This window comes from Hippocampus bargibanti, linkage group LG02 (genome assembly GCF_051943395.1).
Source record: "Hippocampus bargibanti isolate YZ-2025 linkage group LG02, ASM5194339v1, whole genome shotgun sequence".
NCBI classification, from domain to species: Eukaryota; Metazoa; Chordata; class Actinopteri; order Syngnathiformes; family Syngnathidae; genus Hippocampus; species Hippocampus bargibanti.
This window is the reverse complement of record NC_142735.1, coordinates 240,002-265,554: the sequence shown is the minus strand read 5'-3', so window position 1 is coordinate 265,554 and position 25,553 is coordinate 240,002. Positions and strand designations below refer to the sequence as shown.

General features: G+C 39.9%; 2 protein-coding genes across 31 annotated transcripts in view; one reads left to right on the top strand and one right to left on the bottom strand.

The window, feature by feature from the left end:
• Positions 1-7,418: 7,418 nt before the first annotated feature.
• On the bottom strand, positions 7,419-25,441 carry gabra4 (gamma-aminobutyric acid type A receptor subunit alpha4). Its single transcript, XM_089019376.1, has 9 exons — positions 25,080-25,441; positions 24,864-24,982; positions 23,157-23,224; positions 22,099-22,319; positions 20,828-20,910; positions 17,111-17,254; positions 15,957-16,109; positions 11,808-12,064; positions 7,419-8,177 (listed from the first exon to the last, which is right to left on the bottom strand). The coding sequence occupies exons 1-9, from the start codon at positions 25,172-25,174 to the stop codon at positions 7,635-7,637; spliced, it is 1,683 nt and encodes a 560-aa protein (XP_088875502.1). The 5' UTR covers positions 25,175-25,441; the 3' UTR covers positions 7,419-7,634.
• Positions 11,951-25,553, top strand: part of cfap100 (cilia and flagella associated protein 100) — a 40,264-nt gene continuing 26,661 nt past the window's right edge. For 12 of the 30 annotated variants that reach the window (XM_089019287.1, XM_089019321.1, XM_089019269.1 and 9 more), the window contains exons 1-4: positions 11,951-12,090; positions 18,430-18,547; positions 18,638-18,711; positions 25,219-25,270. In XM_089019287.1, the coding sequence (XP_088875413.1) occupies positions 25,266-25,270 (5 nt within the window). In that variant the 5' untranslated portion in view covers positions 11,951-12,090; positions 18,430-18,547; positions 18,638-18,711; positions 25,219-25,265. Of the gene's footprint in view, positions 12,091-14,656; positions 14,770-15,823; positions 15,892-15,997; positions 16,127-18,429; positions 18,548-18,637; positions 18,712-25,218; positions 25,271-25,553 lie in introns of those variants that run through there. The other 18 variants (XR_016118119.1, XM_089019295.1, XM_089019346.1 and 15 more) reach the window with 6 other exon arrangements.

Below are 25,553 nucleotides of genomic sequence, written 5' to 3'. Positions count from 1 at the left end.
GTTGTGTCCATAATTTGTAAAATCACTTTAAAATGACTTCTACTGAGCGCACTTTACAAAGATTCCACCGCATATAGCTATATTTTATGTTTTAATACTCGCCCTAAATATTCAGGAAGTCTTGTTTTCCAGTTGATGACGATCCCCTACGTGACATCACGGAGGGAACGCCCGTGACCGAGAAAGCGACACACAATGCATTGTGAGTACTTTTTTTCATCTGAAAACACAGTCTTGATGGCGAAATTAGAAGGAAAACTACATAAATAATGCAATGGTGAATCATTGTGTGTCGCAGCCAATTGCGGTAACACGCATAAAGAAGGTGTAAGTTCACACAAATTCCCAGTGGACAAATGAGCCGTTTCCAACTGAGCTTGTGCGTCATCTTGTGCATTTTCTAGGTGCTACATTGGAGTCCAGACGACTCGAATTGATACAGAAGGACTTCTTTAAATGAATGCAAACATTTATGCTTTCCTCTTCAGAACTATTTGAATCATATTCATAACTGGATGAGTCACAAGAAAGCATCTTCACCGAATCCGAACTCTCTGAATCCATTGTTTTGATTCTGGAGCAAGGCAGTTTGTGACCTAAAGTTACATCACGAATAAGGGGGCGGGACTTTCTGAATCTGGCCAGTTTTCGAGCTCATTTTCTGGCAGTTTTGGGACACTTTAAGTCATTTTTATTGGTGTTTTGCATTTGACTAAAAATATCAGCCTGTGTCTTTTGGGTATTTTAGATGCTATAAAACGGTTTTTCTGATGTCAATTAGGAAACAAAAAAATGGTGTCGGTTGTCCTTAAAGTGAAAAAAACATTTGCACGAACAATATAACTAACGCTCATTCACTCATTCACTGCCATTCGCGAATTTATTCGGGAATTGAAAATACCCTGAATTGAAAACCCTGAAAAGAAGCACATCAAGCCATTATACAGTCAGAACTACATTGTGAGAAACATCGAACATAAATAACTTTCTAACCAGACTATCATTCATGATACAAATAATTATGCCCGTTGACTCACCGTGTTTGTATTCTAAAATCATCCGCCATGAGACAGAGCTCGACAATCAACTTCAGGTTCACAGGTGGTATTGGATGTCATAGTAAATGGATTTACTGCCATCTAGTGGCATACACTGGTATTCATGAAAATGTATTACAATTATTTTTACGGTATTCATATTTTATTTTTTAATAATAATAATAATAATAATAATAATAATAATAATACATTTCGTGTATAAGCCCCTTTCAAAACTCTCAATGTCACTTTACAATAACATGATCTTTTACAGGGAACCGTCAGTGAGCGCGCCTCATTTGTATTTTTAGTGTTTATGTCGCCATTTGTTGACGACAAGTTCAAACAATCGATGTACTGCCGAGTATTTTATCCAGTGCTAAAATTAACAGATGAGAATGAATTGGATGAGATCAATCGTTGGCTCTGACGCATTATTTCGCTATATCTGGCTACATTCAGAATAGTAAATATCGTTGATAAGACCTTTCGTGTTTTTCTTGTTATAGGTGATACTATCACCAGCCGGCATCCGTTTAACCCCCGATATGTATCCATGCAATTTTTAAAATTAATTTCGTTTGACCTGAACATTGAAAGTTCAGTCATTTCAAAAAATGTTTGATGACAATTCTGCTGCCTCCAAACCGCCACAAGATGGCGGACGATGTCAAGTAAGTCATCCGTTTTCTCTGAGGTTGCTTCTCAAGCTTTCTGCTCGAGGAAAACTAAGTAAATAAATACATAAATTGACCGAACACGCAGTGAAAGTCTTAAAACGGGTGCGTGAGCATATCATTATGCAAATTCACATCAGTGAAGTAAACTGACGATTACAATTTGCTCGTGTGTCAACAGTTTTACAACTCAAAGCAACCGTTGGTAATTGCCGTGGTGGATCGTTAAGGCCTGCAAAGCTTTCTCTGCTGGCTTTAAAAAATCTGAATCACGGTCTGATGTTAATTATAAATTATCCATGAATTCTTATTAAATAAGACAAAATTGTTTTTAGGTTTCCTTTCATTACTTTTTCCTGTGGCGCTGTTTTTTTATTGACGCATTTAACCAATCACATTTCAGCCATCTTTGTTACCAGGGTCAAAAATCTAGAACGCTTTCACAATCCGTTCTGTAGGCCCCGTCACATGTGGTGTCAATGACTCTCTTGGTTTAACCAATCAGATTTCGAGTTGTCAACCCAGTCTTGTAGAAGTTATAGGAAACGTCACATTTTTTTTGTAAACTATGATTGGCTAGTCACATGATTGGCAAGAAGCTAAGCCAATCACAGTACGTCTAGCTGCTAGTCATAAAAGTGTGCTAGCCAGAGCTAGCACAGCGTATAGGCAGTGAGCAATATATTGTGTTAATTTAATACCAAATTTGTCAACCCACAATGGCTGATAGAGGAGAAGAAATGGATTTGGTTGGAGATTTACTGTTAAAGCCATTTTCAAGAAGAAAACGGACATCATTAAGAAAGGTCGGTCCCTTATTTCCTGGCTAATGGTAGCCTCTAGTGGACTTGTTGTTAATCACCCCACTTTTTTCAGTCTCAATTGATTCAGACGTAGCACTACTGAAAGCCTAGCGATGAAATACACGGCTTGCCACTGGGTAATTGTAACCTGTTTGTCATTGAAGAAAAAGTTATGATTTGTTTGATGATGTCAAGGGCTTTGGTGTGATGGGAAGTGGACATGTAATGCTTCACAGCACGTGATGATTATATGCCTGACAGATGGTAAAGCAAGCAGGAGTATACGGCATGCTGATTTTTCCAGTAAATGTCACCACCAGTCGCTTTGTTGGACTGTGAAGGTTATGTTTTCCATAGACGCACACACACACAAAATACCAAATCCTAGTCTTGCCTGTCCGTCTACACCGGGCCCGAGACCAGAACGTCACCTTATCTTGGTCCTTGGTTCTCCTTTGCCTTTGTAATAATAATAATAATAATAATAATACATTTCATTTATAAGCGCCTTTCAAAAGTCTCTAGGTCACTTTACAGTCACAGGATAGGATTTTCTGTGGGTGAGCAGCGGCAGCCACCCGCGCCAGCGTTCACTCAACCCGGAAGTAACTCAAATAGATTAGAAAGCTAGCTTGCTAGCTAATAGATCCAGGAATAAAAATAATACATTTCATTTCTAAGGACCTTTCAAAACTCTCAAGGTCACAGGATACAGTCGCTAATAGTATGAGTGTGACTGCCAACACAGTTTAGATCTGTTCGCTTCTGATAGCCATTAGCCACAATGCATTTTTTTTTTTTTGTCTTTAAATGCTGTGCTTACAGAATACTAAATCGCAATGGTCAGCCATGCATTTCACACCTAGGCCTTCAGTAGTGCTATGTCTGATTTCATCCAACCCATAAGTCCTGTAAGGGTAGTCCTAACCGACACCTCCAGACAAGTTGCGTCCATAATTTGTCAAATCACTTCAAATGACTTCTACTGAGCGCATTTTACAAAGATTCCAACAGCTATATTTTACCTTTTAAGACTTGCGGCAAATATTCACAAAGTCTTGTTTTCGAGTTGATAACGATGCCCTAAGTGACGTCACGGAGGAAACGCCCCTGTCGAGATAGCGACACACAATGCATTTTGGGTACTTCTTGTCGTCTGAAAACACTGTGTTGATGGCGAAATTAGAAGGAAAACTACATAAATAACGTGATGGTGAATCATTTTGTGTCGCAGCCAATTGCGGTAACATGCGTAAAGAAGGTGTAAGTTTACATAAATTCCCAGCGGACAAACAAGCCCATTTCCAATGCAGCTTGTGCGCCATCTCGTGCATTTTCTGGGCGCTACATTGGAGTCCAGACGACTCGAATTGATACGAAAGGACTTCTTTAATCGATTGCAAACATTTATGCTTTCCTCTTCAGAACTATTTGAATCATATTCATAACTGGGTGAGTCACAAGAAAGCATCTTCTCCGAATCTGAACTCTCTTAAACCATTGTTTTGATTCTGGAGCAAGGCAGTTTGTGGAGGAGTATCCTGGCGTGACGTCACAAACTGGGGGCGGGACTCGACATCTCCGATGTCATTTTGAAGTAGTTTTTGGACACTTTAAGTCATTTTGATTGGTGTTTTGCATTTGACTAAAAATATCAGCCTGGGTGTTTTGGGTATTTTAGATGCTATGAAACGTTTTTCTGATGTCAGTTAGGAAACCAAAAAAAAGGTGTCGGTTGTCCTTTAAAGCTCATCTGTAGCAGCTTTAGAAGCATTTAATGTGAGACTTGGCATCTTTCTGGTATCAGGAATGCTAAGCCTGAAAGAAGACTACAAAGAAAGGAAGAAAAAAAATATGCACAATGCTGTGTTGGCAGCTCCATCAATCACCTGCACACCTATTTTGGAGCAAATAAACAGAAAACATCAATCCGTTGTTGACAAGCTCCTCATTAGGACATGCCTCGTCTCCATATTTTGTGTGCGGAGATCTATTGGACGGGTGGCCGTGGCAGGCGGATACTGTAGAGAGAGAGCAAGTGGGAGAGCGGCAGTGTGGGGAAATAACGGCAAAATCAATTTCACACACCATTGCGTTCAGAAGAGATGAGTGGCAGTAGGCCTCTTGATCTGTCTGTCAACCCGCATGTCTCTCACTGGTGTGACAGCATTATCCTTCGTGTTAGACTAACACATCGATCTGGGACAACCATGACAACTACACGGTTGAAGGAACAAGACTTCCAGTACATAGTGAGGATATATGAACACACAGGCACACACTAAACAATTGAGTTGGTTTTGGAGGGGGAGCCGGGAACCGATTAATGCCATTTGTATTCATTTCAATGGGGAAAGATGTTTTGAGTCCGGGAACTCATATCTCAGGGCACATTTCACTTAATGTATAGTGCGGCTTTCATATACAGTGATACCTTGGCTTACGAACTTAATTGGTTCCCAGACAGAGTGTTTGAGGCGAAAAGTGTGTATCCCAAAAAATAATTTCCCATAGGAAACCATTAAAAATGAGAATAATCCATTGCCAGGTCCCCATAAAACATCATTTTCTACTTTCTAATTTTCTAAGCCTTAAAACTCCACAAAATAGACCTTATTTTATGTATAATAAATGTGCTAATGTATTGTAATTAAAGAAATAAACTTTAGTGTATAATAAAGTCGTTTTATTGACCTTTGTGATGGTCGTTGATGTAGTTGCCTCTTGATGATATCCGAATGAAGTTGCCGTTCTTTCTCGGCGATAATACCCTCACTCACACTGTCCCCTGCTATCTGCTTTTCGTTAATCCAAATCAACAGAAGTTTTTCAACCTCGCCTTGCAGCAAAACCCTTCACTAAATCACCATGATGGGGTGAGGTTCAATTTGGATCGTTCCTACAACCGACTTCTTAGGCAACGTAGGCTTAGTTATGCTGATGAGGTGATACCAGATCAAATGGGGCAATCAGGCCAGTCGTAGACCACATACTCAGGCAGGACAATAGAAGTAATCAGTCAGGACAATAAAAGTAATCAGTGTAGCCGCAGGGAGTAGTCCACTGCTCCCCCCAACCTGAGAGCAGGGTCCAATCATAGCAGAGTCCGGGCTTGAAATGGGGGCAGCTGTACAAAAGGCAATTACAGCCCCATCGTGGGAGGGAAAAACATTGCTAGAGGTTTGACCAGCGATTTATAGGCAAACGAGAGAAAGAAAAAAAAAACAGAAAACTTGGGAATGGCGCTCCACGTCATGGTTTTCAATTTCCGAATAAATTCGGGAATGGCAGTGAATGAGTTAGTCAGGTGTGGCCACTCCCACAACAACCCAGCCCCGCCTCTTGCAGATTCTTACACTGGCTTGCATGGGAATTAGTGATGGGAATTAGTGATGGGATCTTTTGGCTCGGCTCACTAAAAAGATCCGGCTCTTTTGGCTCCCAAATGGCTCCTAATTTTTTTTTTTTTTGTTGCTTAAATAAATTCACTCCCAAAAATCATGTAAAATTATGTGAAAAACGAATTACTCGTGTAAAAAAAAAGACACAATATCAAATATTTTTATTTATATGGCTTTATTTATATGTGCACAGAAAGCATCCACTAACTTTCACGTTCCATGTAGTAACCACATTTTTCACCCATTCTTGGACTCCAGCATGTTCTTTGTCATATGATTCTGGTATGATTTTTTTTTGAGAAAGTGTTTTCAGAATCAGAATGAGAATAAGAAGCCTTTAATTGCCCAACAATGGGGATATTTCCTGCTTGGAATTGCATAGATTGGGTTGAGATCAGTTTTTTTATGAATCCTTTGAAATCTACAATTGAAAATGTCTGAAAATCAAGGGGGAAAAGTCGGCTCTCATTTTTGGCTCCTTGTTCGTTCACTTCAGAGATCCGGCTCGTTCGCGAACGACACATCACTCAGTGTCAAATCTATACCAGGTCATTTCTTACAATACAAGTGTTTGCTTTCAGGTCATTGACAAGGTTAAGCTTAATGTTCAAATGTCAGCAAACTGTAGAATAGAATAAAATCCTTGATCCTAAATAAATTAATTTACATAACGTACAGTTTTAGAATGGCGGTGAACAATATCCAGTCAAATTGCCAGATGCAGGATAGAAAAATAGTCAATCTCATGCGTTATCTGGACTGCTGGAGTAACCAGTAAAGACTTTTGAATACACATTGAGCTAGATTAAAAGAGAAAATTATCATCCAGTATGCTCATTTACATACTTAGAGTAAATCAAACATTTCATCAAAAAAGATTGTAACTTGAGTGATTTGATCCAATGCTATTCATTAAAAAAAACATTTTCTGCGTAGATAAATGTTCTTATATTATGTTTTTTTTGGCAGCATATTCCTCACGTTTCTTATATTCCTTCTTCATCGATGAAAAGGTTTCTTCAACCGTCATCTGTACTTCTTTGAAGGTGTCGGATGTTTCGCTTCTCATCCGAGGAGATTCGTCAGTGAACTAAAATTTGCTGGTAGCTCTGGCCCTATATATATATATATATATATATATATATATATCCCTAATATCCAGAGGTGGCAGTGCCAGACCTCTGCTTTGATAGATCCCTGCTCTGAGGTTCGGGGAATCATGCTGATGAGGTGATACCAGGGCGAATGGGGCAATCAGGGCCAGTCATAGATTATAATCAATCAGAAAAAAAGAAACTCTAAGATCAGCGGGAGCTGAGGACTATTCCCTTAGGCTACGCTGATTACTTCTTTTGTTCTGACTGACTATGGTCGATGACTGGCCCTGATTGCCCCATTCGTCCTGGTATCACGTCATCAGCATGCTCCCCCCACCCCCAACCTCAGAGCAGGGAGCTATCATAGCAGAGATCCGGCACCGTCACCTCTGGACATTAGGGATATACTGTATATGTAGGGCCGGAGCTACCAGCGAAATGTAATTCGCTGACGAAGCGCCTCGGATGAGAAGCGAAACATCCGTCACCTTCAAAGAAGTACAGATGACGGTTGAAGAAACCTTTTTATCGACTGTACGACTCAGAGCTTACACAGACGTATTCCTCCTTCACTTCCCATCTGTGAAACAAAATGGCGCTTCATGCGTGTCGCCACACTCTAGCCTGCTTTTGCTACCAACGTATCCTTAGATAAGTAAACCACCCAGTAAACCATGTTAAATGCCCCAAAAGACACCGGAAAGAGGATCCTTGCATACTTGTCAATTTTACTCGTTCCTCCCATCCCGGCAGTGGTAGGCTGGGAGCACGGTGTCTGTTTTGGCTCCACTTTCTTCCCCGTCATCTGCAGGCGCTCCAGTTTGAGCGCCAGCAGATGCTGCAAGGATGCGGAGCTGATATTCTGCTTGCACGGTGTCCCCGCCGTCACGTCTGGCGTGGAAGCGGTAGCCTGAGGCCTGTTTTTCACAAGCTGTTTTTCTTCCGATGATGAAGCCACGCTTAGCACGCTTTCAGATATGGGGTTGGAGCAAGAGAAGGTAGATGAGCTGCCGTTCACGGGGCTGTTTAAAGATCTGGGCGGTCGGGCGCTCCACACTGATGAAATGTTGCTCGTGGATTGGGCTCGCTGGTGGTTCCGCGAGTCCAGATGGGGAATGAAATTCATCCGCTTCCTCAGGTTACCATTGGTGTCTGGGTTTTGCTGTTGGGAGCAAATGACAATGTGCTGATGATACTGTGACACTTTCAGAAAAAAATGTTATTTCATAAATGGTATATGAATCTGGAGTTATATGAGCTTGAAATGAAGGCGGTTGTCCAAGATACAATACATAGCGCTTTGAAAACAGCTGAAGCGGGAACATGGAAAAATGGAAAATGCTGCCCCCTTGTGGAAGGGAAAAAAAAACATTGCCAGAGGCAATGACTAGCGCTTTATCGGCACCCGAACAAGAAAAAAAACAAAACCTGAACAAATTCCACAATGGCGCTCTACGTCATATTTTCAATTCCTGAATAAATTTGTGAATGGCAGTGAATGAGTTAAATGTATTTAAATAATTCACACCCGACCGCTACCGGGTACACCTGATTAATGGGGTCCTCACACAAACTACAGTAAAGTCTGGTTATATCGATATCGGATATATCGATAGTCCCGGTTATATCGATATTTTTTCCGACTCCCTTGAATATCGATATAACGAGACTTTACTGTATTACAAAAAAAAACAACAAGCATTTGAAATGTTAAATGAAAGTCAATTAATGTGACTAATCATTGAAATAATTTAATTGAAAATGTTTGACTTGAATATTTGTACTTCAGAGAACAACTTGTTCTTCCAACCAAAGAAACGACCAATTACCTAACAGTATGAAGAGTTTTTATTATAAAGGACAACCGACACCATTTTTTGACATCAGAAAAACGTTTTATAGCCTAACTGATATTTTTAGTCATCAGAAAAGTGTGTAAAAAGTACTTCAATTTGAACCCCCCAGTTTCGTGACGTCTTGCATAGCTTTTAAATCAAAACAATGGCTTCAGATTCGGAGAATATGCTTTCTTGTGACACATCCAGTTATGAATGTGATTCAAATAGTCCTGATGAGCAAAGCATACATGTTTGCAATCGATTAAAGAATTTATTTGGGCCATTTTGAGGCAAACGGGCAGCGGGGAATGTCTCACCCAAGAAGAGGCAGAAAAATGGCGACCAGCTCCGGTGAGGAATGAATCACCTCGCTTCCACAGGCTGATACTATCTTTCCATGGAGTTTGCCTCCCTCTGCTGGCGGCTTTTGGGTGTAAGACATGGTTTAAAAAAAACAGTACAGCAAAATACATTGACATGATGGAAAGACGCTACAATTCGTCTTTTTTACGGTGAGGAGGCGGTCCTTTTCTGACGTCACGTACGGACTCATCACCAACTCAAAAACAAGACTTCCTGAATGTTCAGCGCGAGTCTTAAAAGGTAAAATTGAGCTATATGCGGTGGAATCTTTGTAAAATACGCCCAGTCGAAGTCATTTGAAGCCATTTTACAAAGTATGGACACAACTTGTCCGAGACGTCGGTTGTCCTTTAATCGATTGCAAACATATATGCTTTCCTTTTCGGAACGATTTGAATCACATTCATAACTGGATGAGTAACAAATCTCTGAAAAATCTCTGAACGCATTGTTTTGATTCTGGAGCAAGGCAGTGTGTGACCAATAGTGACGTCACGAACAGGGGGGCGGGACTTTCTGAATCTCCCCATTTCCGACCTCATTTTGTGGCAGTTTTGGGACACTTTAAGTCATTTTTTATTGCTGTTTTGCATTTGACTAAAAATATACTGTGTGTTTTGGGTATTTTAGATCCTATAAAACGTTTTTCTGATGTCAGTTAGGAAACGAAAAAATGGTGTCGGTTGTCCTTCAATGTTCAAATGTCATGTTGACCTATCCAGATATGTCTACACGTGTCTAAATCTATCATATTTGTTTGTAAACCATAAAAACCCCTTGCATTTTCTCTCCCGTACTGCAAAGTTTATGGATGTCAATGTAAACCTTGTCATGTCGATCTGATTACAGACACCCGTCGTCGCACAGATGGCCGTCATCATGAGCCGATGCAGATGTCACATATCAAGGATTTCCCTCATTTCACACAAGCTTAAGACAAAGTAGGTAGTACGGCATCGTATAGAGTCCAAAGAAGCTTATCCTTTAGGAGTTGATATTTTCCAGCATGGCAAAAGTGTGAAGCTTGCCTGACACTAAAGCATTTGCAGAAATAATCCACCCCCCCCCCCCCCCCAACCACCCAACCTCTCAAACTGAAAATATTCAATGTTTTTATGTTCAATAAGGATATCCAATAATAGGTTGCTTGTCATCATGTGAAATGCCGTCAAAGTGCACCAATCACATAATGAGCGTCATTTTTTTTATGAATAAAACATCATTTCCACCGTTTAGCAAGAGCAGGGAATCTACAAAACCTATATAGATGCAACCAGGCTGTGTTTCCGTGGAAACCGACTTAATCCACTCAAGTGCTGCTGTCACCCGACTGTATTCGGGCATGATTACAACATAGTGGGATTTGAAGAGGCAATGTAAAGAATTTAGCGGAAATAAAATGGCATATGCATTCCTGAGCATTGATCAATAAATAGAATGGGATTTTATATCTTTCCAATTGACACTTAAAGGACAACCGACACCATTTTATTGTTTCCTAACTGACATCAGAAAAACGTTTTATAAAATCTAAAATGCCCAAAACACGCAGGCTGATATTTTTAGTTAAATGCAAAAAAACAATAAAAGGACAACCGACGTCTGCGGACAAGTTGTGTCCATAATTTGTAAAATAGCTTCTAATGACTTCTACTGAGCGTATTTTACAAAGATTCAACCGCATGCATATAGCTATATTTTACGTTTTCCGACTTGCACTGAATATTCCGGAAGTCTTGTTTTTGAGTTGGTGACGAGTCCGTACGTGATGTCACTGAAGGAACGCCCCTGACCGAAAAAAGGACACATTGTAGCAGTCTTTCCATCACGTCAATGTATTTTGCTGTACTTGTTTGGTCTGAAAACTTCGTGTTGCACAAAAAAGAGGCAGAAGAGGGCGACAAAGCTCCGTGTAAGGAATTAATCAGCCTGTGGAAACGGGCTGATTCTTCCCCCAAGCCATTAACTCTTTGAACAGTAGCCCAAATTGAACTGTATAGTGCCTCTTTGCAATTTTTTTGATGATGATACTAGTGCAGCGTGTTCGACCGCAAACAAATTCCTTGTGTGTTCTACATACTTGGCAATAAAGATGATTCTGATTCTGATTCTACATTTCCCGCCCCCAGATACCTCAAAATGACACGGAATAAATTCTTTAATCGATTGCAAACATGTATGCTTTCCTCTTCAGAACTATTTCAGTCACATTCATAACTGGATGAGTAACAAGAAAGCATATTCTGCGAATCTGAAGCCATTGTTTTGATTCTCCAGCAAGGCAAGACGTCTTGGGGTGACACCACGAACAAGGGGGCGGGACCTTCTGAAACAGGCTACTTCCTGTTTCAAATTAAAGTACTTTTTAGACACTTTAAGTCATTTTTATTGGTGTTTTGCATTTGACTAAAAATATCATACTGCGTGTTTTGGGTGTTTTAGATGCTAAAAAAACGTTTTTCTGATGTCAGTTAGGAAACAAAAAAAAAATGGTGTTGGTTGTCCTTTAAAGTTCCAGTGAGATCTATGCTGTATAATTGCATGTTGTCAGACTATCTGCCCCATTTATCTTTGAGGGACATAAACGTTACCTGTAGCACTTCCTCCGTCCCCTTGACCTTGACCGGTGTGCTTTGGGGTCCAGGGGGGCATTTGGCCGGCTTCTTTTTAGCCCGTTCGAGCTCCGCATTGGTGAAATAGTTGACGGCAGCAAACTCAATGAGGGCAGAGAAGACGAAGGCGAAGCAAACTGCAATAAACCAATCCATCGCCGTCGCGTAAGACACCTTGGGAAGGGAGTGGCGAGCGCTGATGCTGAGAGTCGTCATTGTCAGCACGGTGGTGATGCCTTCATGGGGTTCCAAAAGAGCGTTTGTAAGTATTTGGGTCAGAAGTCATGTGATGTCAGATATTATCATCCATTTCATTTCTAAGCGCCTTTCAAAACTCTCAAGGTCACTTTACAGTCAGAGGATACTTTTTTTTCTGTGGGTGAGCAGCAACTGGGGCGTGTGGCTGACAGTTAGCTAATAGCTAGTTAATAGATAGTTAGCTAGCTAGATAATAGATAGGTAGATTAGATTACATTAGATTAGATTAGATTACATTAGATTAGATTAGATTAGATTTGATGGATGGCTGGATAGATCATAGATAGATAGATAGATAGATAGATAGATAGATAGATAGATAGATAGATAGATAGATAGATAGATAGCAAATAGCTAGATAGCAAGCTAGTTAGTTAAATAGCTAATAGACAGCAAATAGCTAGATAGCAAGCTAGTTAGTTAAATAGCTAATAGACAGCAAATAGCTAGCTAGCTAGATAGCCAGTTAGATTTGTACAATGATGGTTTTTGATTTCCCTCCCCGGGTGGTTTTTTTTTTTAAGTTTGCTTTTGAAGAAAATCAAATCTTTTGGGTGCGCCTTTGTCAGAGATGTTCGATCAGACACTGTGGACTCAGACTCGATCCCAGAAAGATTGTCTTTTTATTTCCGGCAAGGAGACGCAGCCATTCATGACAGATGCCGGAATTATGCAGCACTGTGCCAAGCTATTTATTGAGAGTATATGCAAATTAAAGTGATACATTAGTAAAACATAGTTTTCTTGATTAGAATACCACACCTCTTGAGTTCTAAGCATGAACAGGTCTAAGCAATAAAACATTGTCTTTTCCATGAACTGATAAATTGGTAACGAGGCTAATGAGCTCTTCCTGTGAAGGTGTTCCAAGTCCTAAATTACTCCTGTGATAAGGAGTTTCCCAAGTCCTAAATTCTGTCCAAGGCCAGATCTCCTAGATGAAGATGACAGTTTAACAAGCCGTGTCTGTTGACCTCAGATTGACTCCAGGTTGTCTGAGCTTCAATTGTGTATTCGAGTCACACATGTTGACTAAGCATATAACAGCATGAAACTTTAAAATATGATAACTTCTTATTCTCCATCAGTCTTATACAACCGGAAAATACAGTAAATTTTATGTAACGCTGTTATCAAAAATGGCTCCGTGGGTAGCGCCACTGACTACCCACGCAGGGATCGACATTATACATCTATGATGTACAATGTCAAAAAGCACCAGATGAACTAAACTCTAAAGGTATGCATGACACCGCTAAAGGACACAATGTGACGGAATGTCACATTGTCGCTGTCACAGCGCCATGAAAAATTAGATGAGATGAATGCGTATGTGAGAGTGTATACAAGGTCATGGGTGGTTGCTACAAAAATAGAAAGATTCTCTTTCACTCTCTCTCTCTCTTTGCTAACAGTGTACCATTCGCCCTCTGCGTCATTAACCAAAAGCAATATAGTGATACCTCAGCTTACTAACTTAATTTGTTCCCAGAATGTGTGTGTAAGGTGAAAAGTTCGTCTTCCAAACATTCATTTCCCATAAGAAACCATTGAAATGAGAATAATCCGTTGCCAGGTCCCCATAAAACATAATTTTCTCCGAAATAAGGCTTAAAACTACACAAAATATGTTATTTTATGTATAATAAATGTGCTCTTGTATTGTAATTCAAGGAATAAACTGTACTGTATAATGAAGTCGTTTTATTTGCCTTTGCGATGGTAGTTGTCAATGGATGATGAACTTCCAGGTTGCCTCTTGATGATATCCGAGTGAAGTTGCCGTGCTTTCTTGGCGATAATATCCTCAGCTTTGACAGCTTTATCTTCAGAACTGGCTGCCTCATCATGACGAATGACACTATGAATCCCTGTACGACGCTTAAAGTTCTCGAACCATGCGTAGCTAGCCTTGAAATCATCAATGGATGACGAACTTCCAGGTTGCCTCTTGACGATATTTGAGTGAAGTTGCCGTGCTTTCTCTGCGATAATTCCTTCACTCACACTTTCCCCTGCTACCTGCTTTTCATTAATCCAAATCAACAGAAGTTTTTCAACCTCTTCTATTGCCTGAGAATGTTGCTTAGACAACACCGAAACACCCTGAGCCACACGTAGCAATGGTCAACTTAGCGTACTGGTACTGGGACGCTAAGTCACACAAACGCACACCTCGTTCGTGTTTCTTGATGATCTCCTTCCTTCTTCTGCTCGACTGCAATTTTCTTTTGTGTCCTCTTCGGCTTAACACTAGCCTGTGGTGGGGTCTTTTTAGGTCCCATAATAGCAAAAGTACACCACTCGATAACAAACCATGTCTGCACTCAAAGTAACGGGGTGACAAAAACAAGTCCGCCAGCCACCGTGGCGCCGTGTGGTTTGGTTCGTCCGCCGAAAACTAGTTCATCAGCCAAGACTATATTCTCACAAATTTAATGTTCTGAAGGCGAAAAGTTTGTGAGCTAAAGCGTTCGGAAGCTGAGCTATCACTGTAGTTCAATTTAGAGAAAATCCCCATGACATTGGCAAAACATTCTGTGTGCCACAGAGTCCTTCCTCAACATAAATGCACCTCCTTACTACCGGAGGTGACCGCGATATAATTGCACGTCAATCATAGGCAACCAAGAGGGAATGCTCGGTGAGGGAATGCTTGTGGACTCGTCATCAACATTATTTGGTAGGTCGTAAAGCCTTTCAGAGAATGTGCTGCATAAGAAATTATGTTTTATTGGGAGAAGGTGCTGTGTTTCATTTCGAACAGTGGCTATAGAATCTCCAAGTGTCAATTAAAAGGTTTGGACTTTTGACCATGAACGGAGCTTTTACAATGGCAAACTATAGCTAATTTGTCTGAGGATTTATGTCCTTGGCACGGCCAATCATGGCAAAAAGATCCAAGGTGAGGGACCAGAAAAATAATCACTTATGGACTAATGGATGAAAAAATCGGATGCCATTTTCCCTTCTCGGACAATTTTTATCTTTTTATCTTTTTATCTTTTTATTTTTAATTTTGGATTTTCGGATTTTAAATTTTAAATTTTAAATTTAAATTTTAAATTTTAAATTTTTTTATTTTTTTCTCTTTTTTACTGTTTTCTTTTTTTTTCTTTTTTTTTCATTGTTTTCATTTTTTTATTTTTTTCGTTTTCATTTTTTAATTTTTTTTATTTTTTTCATTGTTTTCATAATTTTTAATTTTTAATTTTTAATTTCTCTTTTTTTTTCATTTTTTTCATTTTTTCATTTTTTCATTTTCCTTTTTCATTTTTATTTTAGTAATGTAATTTTATATTGTTGTATTGTTTTTTATTGAATTGTACTGTATTGTGATTTAATTTAATTTAATATTGCCCCTCTTCATTCGTGGAATGGCGTTGTCAACGTTTGACCAGCATTGCTACAAAAGCCCACCCTCCCTATGCCCCTCTGCTTGCTTCCCGCCTTCTCTTGTAGCCTCAATAATTTTTTGGTATATTCTCCTTTCAATTCTTCTGTCAAATGATTCTTAAATATCCTCTCAGATCCCAGGAACGCGCATTTAAAAATAGAATTTGACTCAACGAGAAATGTTTTTTTTTCTTCTCCTTCTGTATGTTATGTATAGAAAGAGAGGAAAGTTGTTGGAATGGTTTTGCAATTGTTTGAAATCTTCTCTCAGCGCCATTTGTGTTGGCACCATTGTACTTCAAAGCTGCAGCAAAATGACTTTTGCTCATGTCTAATCATAGCTTTCAGAGAACACTGCATATCAAGAGGGAAACTCTTGATCTTCGCCGTAATTACATGGAGAAAAGAGGTACTCACAACAAATTAACAGCCACCCAAAAGGTTGAAGACAATCAGTGAGGTAGGTCCACTTACCAAAAACTGTGCGCGCCGGCACCGACTCTTTATTTATCCAGAATGACACTTGGGAGAGGATTACTGTCATGATGCAAGGGATATATGTCTGAATCATGAAGTAGCCCATTTTTCGTTTCAAATGGAAGAAGATCGTCATCACCACATATTCACCTGTGGATGCAAAACAGGTATGAGGAAAACAAGAAAAACATTCTGACGCGTTGCATTTCGGGTAAATGTCACTTTTTGGACAGATGATGTTTTTTTTTTGAAGTCATTTTAAATACCCTTTAAAGGATAACCAACGCCTCGGGACAAGTTGTGTCCATAATTTGTAAAATCACTTGAAATGACTTCTGTATTTTACAAAGATTACACGGCATATAGCTAGATTTTACGTTTTAGGACTCGCGCTGAATATTCAGGAAGTCTTGTTTTCAAGTTGGTGACGATTCCTGACGTCACGGAAGGAACGCCCCTGACCGAGAAAGTGTCACACAATGCATTTTGGGTACTTTGTTTGGTCTGAAAACTTCATGTTGATCCGCATTGATGGCGAAATTAGAAGGAATGCACATAAATAACGCGATGGTGAATCGTTGTGTGTTGCACCAAGACTACTATTTGATACCAGTTGACACAAATTCCCAGCAGACAAATCAGCCCATTTCCAATGGAGCTTGGGCGCCAACTTTTTTCTGCAATTTTCTGGGAAGCTACATTGGAGTCTTGACGGCTCGAATTGATACCAGAGGACTTCTTTAATCGATTGCAAACATTGATGCTTTCCTCTTCAGAACTATTTGAATCGTATTCATAACTGGATGAGTAACAAGAAAGCATCTTACCCAAAATGCATTGTGTGTCGCTTTCTCGGTCAGGGGCGTTCCCTTTGTGACGTCACATAGGGCATCGTCATCAACTCGAAAACAAGACTTCATGAGTATTCAGCGCGGGTCTTAAAACGTAACATCTCGCTATATGCGGTTGGAATCTTTGTAAAACGCACTCAGTAGAAGTCATTTGAAGTGATTTTACAAATTATAGATGCAACTTGTCCGGAGGTGTCGGTTGTCCTTTAAATTGTGCATTTAGCTTTGAGGTGTATTGAACGGCTCCGGAAATTTGACTATGAAACATGAAGGCAAAGTCAGCACCTGTCAGAGTCTCACCTGTGATGGATTTGATGGTTTCACTGGAGACCGTCTGTCCGATCAGATCGTACTGAACCAAGCTCGACGACTCGGGAGGGACCTCCACAGAGTGCTTCGGACCTTTGGTCCAAGTATAGATCATCTCAGTTTTGGGATAGGCATCTGTGTATAATGAAGAAACATCGCTGAATGTCAAGTGGTTCATACTACGACTGAAGAAATGGATATACAGTGATACCTTGGCTTACGAACTTAATTGGTTCCCAGACAGTGTGTTAGGTGAAAAATGTGTATCTCAAAAATTTATTTCCCATAGGAACCATTAAAATGAGAATAATCCATTCCCAGGTTCCCATAAAACGTAATTTTCAACTAAATAAGCCTTAAAACTACACACAATATACCTTATTTTATGTATAATAAATGTGCTATGGTATTATAATTAAAGAAATAAACTACTGTATAATAAAGTCGATTTATTTACCTTTGTGATGGTCGTTGATGGCTTGATGGAATGGAGTGGCCGCTTTCATCAGCAATAAGCATCAGCAGGTGCTTTCTCTGCGATAATTTTACCTTGTTCCTCATCAATTGTGTTCTGTTTAGCTGGCTTGATAGCTTTTTGCATCAAGTGTACAGATGGATTGTGCGGGTTATTTGTGGAGAATGATTGATGGGATATTTTAACCTTGCAGTCAACACTCTGCCTTTGAACTATCAAAGTTGAAACGCTCTCGCTGTCGTCTGCCTGTCTCTCTAATATAATATAATATCTAATATAATATTTAACCCCCCCCCCCCTCACTGCTGCGTTCTTGACCAATCATGTGGCTTTAACCGAAGACTGGGGGCGGGGAATAGAGGACAAAACAGTCGGGTGCCATTTTGTTGTTAGAAGAACGGGCTCATTCGCGAATGACACATCACTCATTGAGGCAGCTCTGTGTACGAAAAAGTTCGTATGCCAACGTAAAATGTACATTCGTAAACTGAAAAGTTCGTAAACCAAGATATCACTGTATTTCGGTTTTGTACTTTCATTTAAGGGATTGGATTATTGACAGTAGCTTTCACCATCTTTTTTTCATCTTTACTTGAGTCCCATGCACTTTTTGCCCACTCTCCTGACATATCCTGTGACTGTAAAGTGTCCTTGAGAGTTTTGAAAGGCGCTTAGAAATCAAATGTATTATTATTATTATTATCTCTGCAGAAAATACCATTCATTCTGACTGAATACATATCAAAATGCCGTTCTATGTCACAATATTTCATTTGCACACGAAAATGACAGCTGTCTTTGCCTTCCACCTCCCTATGGGACTCCCAACCGGCAGGATAGCAACTGTGCTGCCAAAACGAAATGACTCTTGTGTGTCATGGAGTGCGCGTACGAGTCCAGATGGAGAAGCAAACAGGAGAGCGCAGGGAAGGAAATCAAAGGAGAAAAGGAAGGTGGGGGTGCAACACACACACACACACACACACACACACACACACATGGCAGATATGGAAAATAGCTACATAGGTCTTTGCTATCCTTAGGCGCAGCAAGAAAATATGACCTTTCCTTTGCTTCAGGCCACATCACATCCGTGGTCGTTTCTTCCTGTCTGAAGGTGAGCACCAAGATGATAAGGAGGACGTGGAGGTTAAATAACCGAAAAATTGTGGATAATTATTATTATTTTTATCATTATTATAAAAAAAGGGAATTTCATATAAAAAAACCTGCGAATTTCAATGTGACTGTTACCTGCAGACAATTTTTCCTTACTGAGAAAAAAGACAAAGGTGTGTGTATAATATTTCATTGTGCAATTTTATAAAAAAAATTTCACAAATAATAATAATAATACAGTAAAGTCTGGTTACATCGATATCGGATATATCGATAGTCCCGGTTATATCGATACTATTTCTATGCACGCACGGAGAAAATTACATGCAAACAGGGTCGGATATATCGATAGTCCCGGTTATATCGATATTTTTTCGGACTCCCTTGAATATCGATATAACGAGACTTTACTCTAATACATTTCATTTATGAGCGCCTTTCAAAACTCTCAAGGTCACTTTACAGTCACAGGAAGTTTTGTCCTGTGGGTGAGCAGCGGCCAGCGTTCACTCAATCCGGAAGTAACCCAAATAGATAGAAAACTAGCTAGCTAATAGTTCGCTAATAATAATAAGAAGAATACATTTCATTTATAACCGCGTTTCAAAACGCTCAAGGTCACTTAAACCAAGGTATCACTGTATTATATATACAGTGATACCTTTGTTTGCGAACCCCTTGGCTTACGAACTTTTCGGTTTACGAACGTTACATTTATGACAATTTTACCTTGACATACGAACTTTACCTTGGCATACGAACATTTTCCGTACACGGAGCTGCCTCAATGAGTGATGTGTCGTTCGCGAATGAGCCCGTTCTTCTAACAACAAAATGGTAGCCAACTGTTTTTGTTCCTCTATTCCCCGTCCCCAGTCTTCGGTTAAAGCCACATAATTGGTCAAGAACGCAGCAGTGTGGGGGGGTGGTTTAAACATTAAAGAGACAGGCAGACGACAGTGAGAGAGTTTCAACTTTGATAGTTCAAAGGCAGAGTGTAGACTGCAAGGTTAAAATATCCCATCAATCAGGCTCCACAAACAACCCACACAAGCCATCTGTACACTTGATGCACAAAGCTATCAACCCAGCTAAACACAACACAATTGATGAGGAACTATATACCATTATGACAGAGAAAGCACCTACTAGGGATCATTCCTCAAGATGGGGAAAGAAGAAGGTTACGTTCCTCATCAAGTGTTTAATGCTGATGAAACCGGCCACTCCATTCCATCAAGCCTTCAACAACAATCACAAAGGTAAATAAAACGACTTTATTATATAGTACAGTTTATTTCTTTAATTATAATACCACAGCACATTATTATACATAAAATAAGGTATATTTTGTGTACTTTAAAGAAAATTAGAAAGTAGAAAATTATGTTTTATGGGGACCTGGGAACGGATTATTCTCATTTTAATGGTTTCCTATGGGAAATTATTTTTTGGGATACATACTTTTCACCTTACACACTCTGTCTGGGAACCAATTAAGTTCGTAAGCCATGGTATCACTGTATTTGTTATCATTAAGGTTACCGCTAATATTTAATGATGAAAACGGATTGAAAATGTCTCAAAATTATATGTAACAGTTGTTGCGTTTCCCGTACAAACTTTCTTGTATGCCGCACACATCGAAAAATGTGCACAAATCGTACCGAATACGGCAAAATACGGCTGCTTGACAGGTATGGAGTTTGTTCTCTCCAATGTCACCTTGCAGTGTAATTGACATAGATTGTCCAAGACCAAAGGCAAACGTGATTTCCATTCCTTTTTGCTTCTCTTTTGCAGATAATATCTGCAAATGGCTGCTTCTCTCTGATAAGAATGAGCTATTCTTTTTTTGGGGGCAGTAGCAGCGTTAATTGGCCTTTTTTTTTTTTTTGCTGACCAGTAGAGTCATCATAAACAATGGCGCTGAGTTGAGCTTTCATTGTTCACTGCCGTGCGTGACAATGAAATACACGTCATTTGTTCAAATGAGCAGACTTACATTTTGTGCTTTTCAACAAAGAATCGATTTCAGCGCCAAAATGGAAACAGTGAGGGAGTTATTTTTGTTTTGTTTTTGCACCACACATTCACACTCAAGGAAAACTTACAGCTTCCAAACTTGAGGGGGCACGCATGTGCATCCATGGGGAAGTCCACGAGCTTCATGGGACATTCCGCACTAATTGTTAATCTGTTAACCATTAGACAGAAAAAAAGGGATATTGTTAAAAAAAATGACAGGAAACACACAGTTTCTGCTATAATGAAACACGTCCACTGGATAAAATTTTTATTTTGATGCAATAACAGGTAGCATCTGACTTACGACCGAGTTCCGTTCCGAGTCAAAAAATGGATGTAAGTCGAAATCCATTCCAAATGTTGAATACTCTTGGACGCTAAATGACTTGCAACCCCCCCCCCCCCCCTACCCCTCTGGTGCCATCACACGTTCGATTGCTATGTGAGAGTGAGATGTCGAGTTGGTCGTAAGTCAGATGTTACCTGTGCTAAAATCAGAATCACACGCTGCACTGGTATCATCATTAAAAAATGCAAAAGGCACTATACAGTTCTAGAGTGATACCTTGGATTACAAACTTAATTGGTTCCCAGACAGAGTGTATAATTAAAGAAATAAACTGTACTGTATAATAAAGTCATTTTATTTACCTTTGTAATGGCTGTTGATGGCTTGATGGAATGAGGTGGGAGGGAGGGAGTTACTGTTTGGAAGGAGAGTCACATTCCATAAGGAATGTAGGAGCGAGGGTTAGCCTATCTTCGTAAGTCAAACGGTCGTAAGTTGAAATCCATTCAAAATGGCCGACGTCACATTTACACGACAGGATAGTATACGATGTCAATCTGTTATATGGGTCTGGTGTTATCTGAGCTTGAAATGTGGTGGTTGTACGAAATACAATACAATACATACAAATCGTTTTATATAGCGCTTCAACAACAGCTGAAGCGGGAACATAGCGCTAACATGGAAAAAATGGAAATGCTTCCCCCTCGTGGAAGGGGAAAAAACATTGCCAGAGGTCTGGCCAGCGCTTTATCGGCACCCAAGCATGAAAACACAAAACCCAAACAACTTCGGGAAAGGCGCTCCATGTCGTATTTTCAATTCCCGAATAAATGGCAGTGAATGAGTTCATCTTTTTCAGCATACATAAGGATTTTGTGGGAGAAAGATATCCGCTAGCTACAAAAATAGAGCACTGGAATTTTAAGTATTGAGGCTCAAGATTTTTCACAACAAGCGTAGACATCACAGATGAAATCACAGTTTGAATTCTGACAAGCTATGAATTATTGACTCCCTTTCTAAATGCTAATTAAGAAAAACCCATAAAAGTTAATCTCACAGTACCTCATGGTGTAGAGAATGGTTCCGTTCTTCATAATGCGGAACAGTTTGTTGGGTGCCGTCATGTTATGGGCCACTGACTTCTTGCCGTTTCTGAAGAAAGTGTCTGGAGTCCAAACTTTGGTCACCATCAAGTTATTCAGCCTTAAAATCTCAATCGGGCCTTCATACATTAACCTGCGGTCCACCCACGTCTGCCGAAAGAACACGTCCATTGTGTACTCCTAAAACATGAAAACCGAGAAACAAGGCAAAAATATGTAATATTACATTTTCAATTTACTTTGTTGTGTGGTGCTGATTAGTAAGTAGGTAACTTAACCCCCACTCCCACCATGACTGATCTCCATGAACTAAATGTACAGTGATACCGTTTATGAACGCTTTAGCTCACCAACTTTTCGTCTTACGAACATTAAATTTGCGAGAATATAATCTTGGAATACAAATTACTTTTAACACGGTCGAACAGCGCCACGGTGGCTGGTGGACTAGTCTTCCACGCCTTCCTTGCGTGCGGACATGGTTTGCTATCGAGTGGAGTACATTTGCTATTATGGGACCGAAAAAGACCCCACCACAGGCTAGTGTTAAACCGAAGAGGACACAAAAGACAAACTTCTGTGTTGTCTAAGCAACAGACGTAGCATTAGTGAAGGCCTCGGAGTGCCATGCACGGCCCGCCACTTCAGAAATGTTAGTGACTATGATGATTCTGTTTTTTTTTGCAGTGAATATGAGTGAAATACAATACAGTGATACCAAGGCTTACAACTGCTTTAGCTAACGAACTTTTCGCTTTCCGAATGTTAAAAAAACGCGCATTTATTTTACATAAAATAAGGTATATTTTGTGTAGTTTTAAGGCTTAGAAAAGTAGAAAGTAGAAAATTATGTTTTATGGGGAACTGGGAACAGATTATTCTCATTTTAATGGTTTACTATGGGAAATTAATGTTGGGAATACACATTTTTCGCCTTTCACACACTTTCTGGGAAGCAATTAAGTTTGTAAGGCAAGGTATCACTGTATATGAAGCTGTAACAATTGCAGTGCTTACCATTTCAACATCTGAGACAGGACCAAAACTTGTCACATAAATATCTGTCTTGACTTCAGTCACGGGACCTGATGAGACAGTAAATCACATTTTCAACTCGAGTTGCAATCCAATAGTCTTATTCACGCTTAAAAGACAAACGACACCTCGGGAAAAGTTGCGTCCATAATTTGTAAAATCACTTCAAGTGACTTCTACTGAACGCATTTTACAAATATTTACACCGCATATGGCTATATTTCACATTTTAAGACTCACGCTGAATATTCAGGAAGTCTTGTTTTCGAGTTGTCAAGGAGGGAACGCCCGTGATCGAGAAAGCGACACACAATTGCATTTTGGGTACTTTTTTTCATCTGAAAACACCATTTTGATGGCGAAATTAGAAGGAAACGACATAAATAACGCGATGGTGTATCGTTGTGTGTCGCAGCCAATTGCGGTAACACGCGTAAAGAAGGTGTAAATTTACACAAATTCCCAGCGGACAAATCAGCCCATTTCCAATGGAGCTTGTGCGCCATCTTGTGCATTTTCTGGGCGCTACATTGAAGTCCAAACGGCTCAAAATGAGACGGAAGGACTTCTTTAATCGATTGCAAACATTTATGCTTTCCTCTTCAGAACTATTGGAATCATATTCACAACTGCATGAGTAACAAGAAAGCATCTTCTATGAATGTGAACTCTCAGTTTGTGAAGGAGTATCCTGGTGTGACGTCACAAACAAGGGGGTGGGACTTTCTGAATTTCCCCAGTTTTCAAGTTCATTGTGTGGCATTTTTGGGACACTTTAAAGGACAACCGACACCATTTTTTTTGTTACCTAACTGACAGAAAACAGAAAAACGTTTTATAGGTTCTAAAATACCCAAAACACGCAGGCTGATAGTTTTAGTCAAATGCAAAACACCAATAAAAATGACTTAAAAGTGTCCCAAAACTACTTCAAAATGACATCGGAGATGTCGAGTTTCAGCAGGTCCCGCCCCCTTGTCCGTGACGTCACGCAAGGACGTCTTGCCTTGCTCTAGAATCAAAACAATGGCTTCAGATTCGGAGAAGATGCTTTCTTGTGACTCACCCAGTTATGAATATGATTCAAATAGTTCTGAAGAGGAAAGCATACATGTTTGCGATCGATAAAAGAAGTCCTTCCGTATCATTTTGTGGCGTCTGGACTCCAATGTAGCGTCCCGGAAAATGCACAAGATGGCGCCCGAGCTCCGTTGGAAATGGGCTGATTTGTCTGCTGGGAATTTGTTTCAACTAGTATCAAATAGTAGTCTTGGTGCAACACACAACGATTCACCATCGCTTTATTTATGTGTATTCCTTCTAATTTCGCCATCAACGCGGATCAACATGAAGTTTTCAGACCAAACAAAGTACCCAAAATGCATTGTGTGTCGCTTTCTCAGTCAGGGGCGTTCCTTCAGTGACGTCATGTCAGGAATCATCACCAACTCAAAAACAAGACTTCCTGAATATTCAGCGCGAGTCTTAACGCGTAAAATATAGCTATATGCGGTGGAATCTTTGTAAAATACGCTCAGTGGAAGTCATTTGAAGTGATTTTACAAATTATGGACACGACTTGTCCGCAGGCGTCGGTTGTCCTTCAAAAAGTATTTTAGTTACTGTTGAGTTTATAATCTGTCAACAGCAATACATTAGTAAGGATGTTCTAATTTTTAAAAATGGTACCTCCGAATCCAGGTCGTAGCCTGTTATCATAACCATCCAGAAGTCGATCTAAAATCCGCGTAAAATTCTCCGGATAGATCCGTTCATCCTTCCTTGTCTGTCCTGTGGTGCTTTTAACACTAGACAAGAAAAAAAAAACAATCTGGGGATTAAAAAAAAATTAAGGAAAAAGATTTAAAAAAATGAAATGTGGTTACTTGAACGTGTCGGACTCACCACATCGTCAAAAAGAAAAAGTAGAGAAGAGTTATCAAAATAAAAGCGCTGCGTATGGCCGTCACCATCTCCTTCATATTGGCAGAAATCATCATCGCATGCCATACTTGAAAGCTTCTTCACATCTCCTCACTTGTAGGTGCCTCTTCAAGGAGGATGATGAGGTGAGACGGAAGCGGCGCACGGATGAGGTCAGTTCTTGGAGCCCGGTTGCGCTTCCCTCCAGCTTGAATTTCACATGCTGCTCTTTTTTTCTTGACACTCGCACTCTGCTTCACTCGCTTTGCTTAGACAGTACGTGCCACCCACCCACCCACCCTTCCTGACAGCTTGCTTATGCTGTTTCCCTGTCTCTCTATATCTATATCTCTATCTCTATCTCTATCTCTCTATCTCTATCTCTATCTCTCTCTATCTACCCCTCTCTCTGTTTCTCTCTCTCTCTATATCTCTCTCTATCTCTGTCTCTCTCTA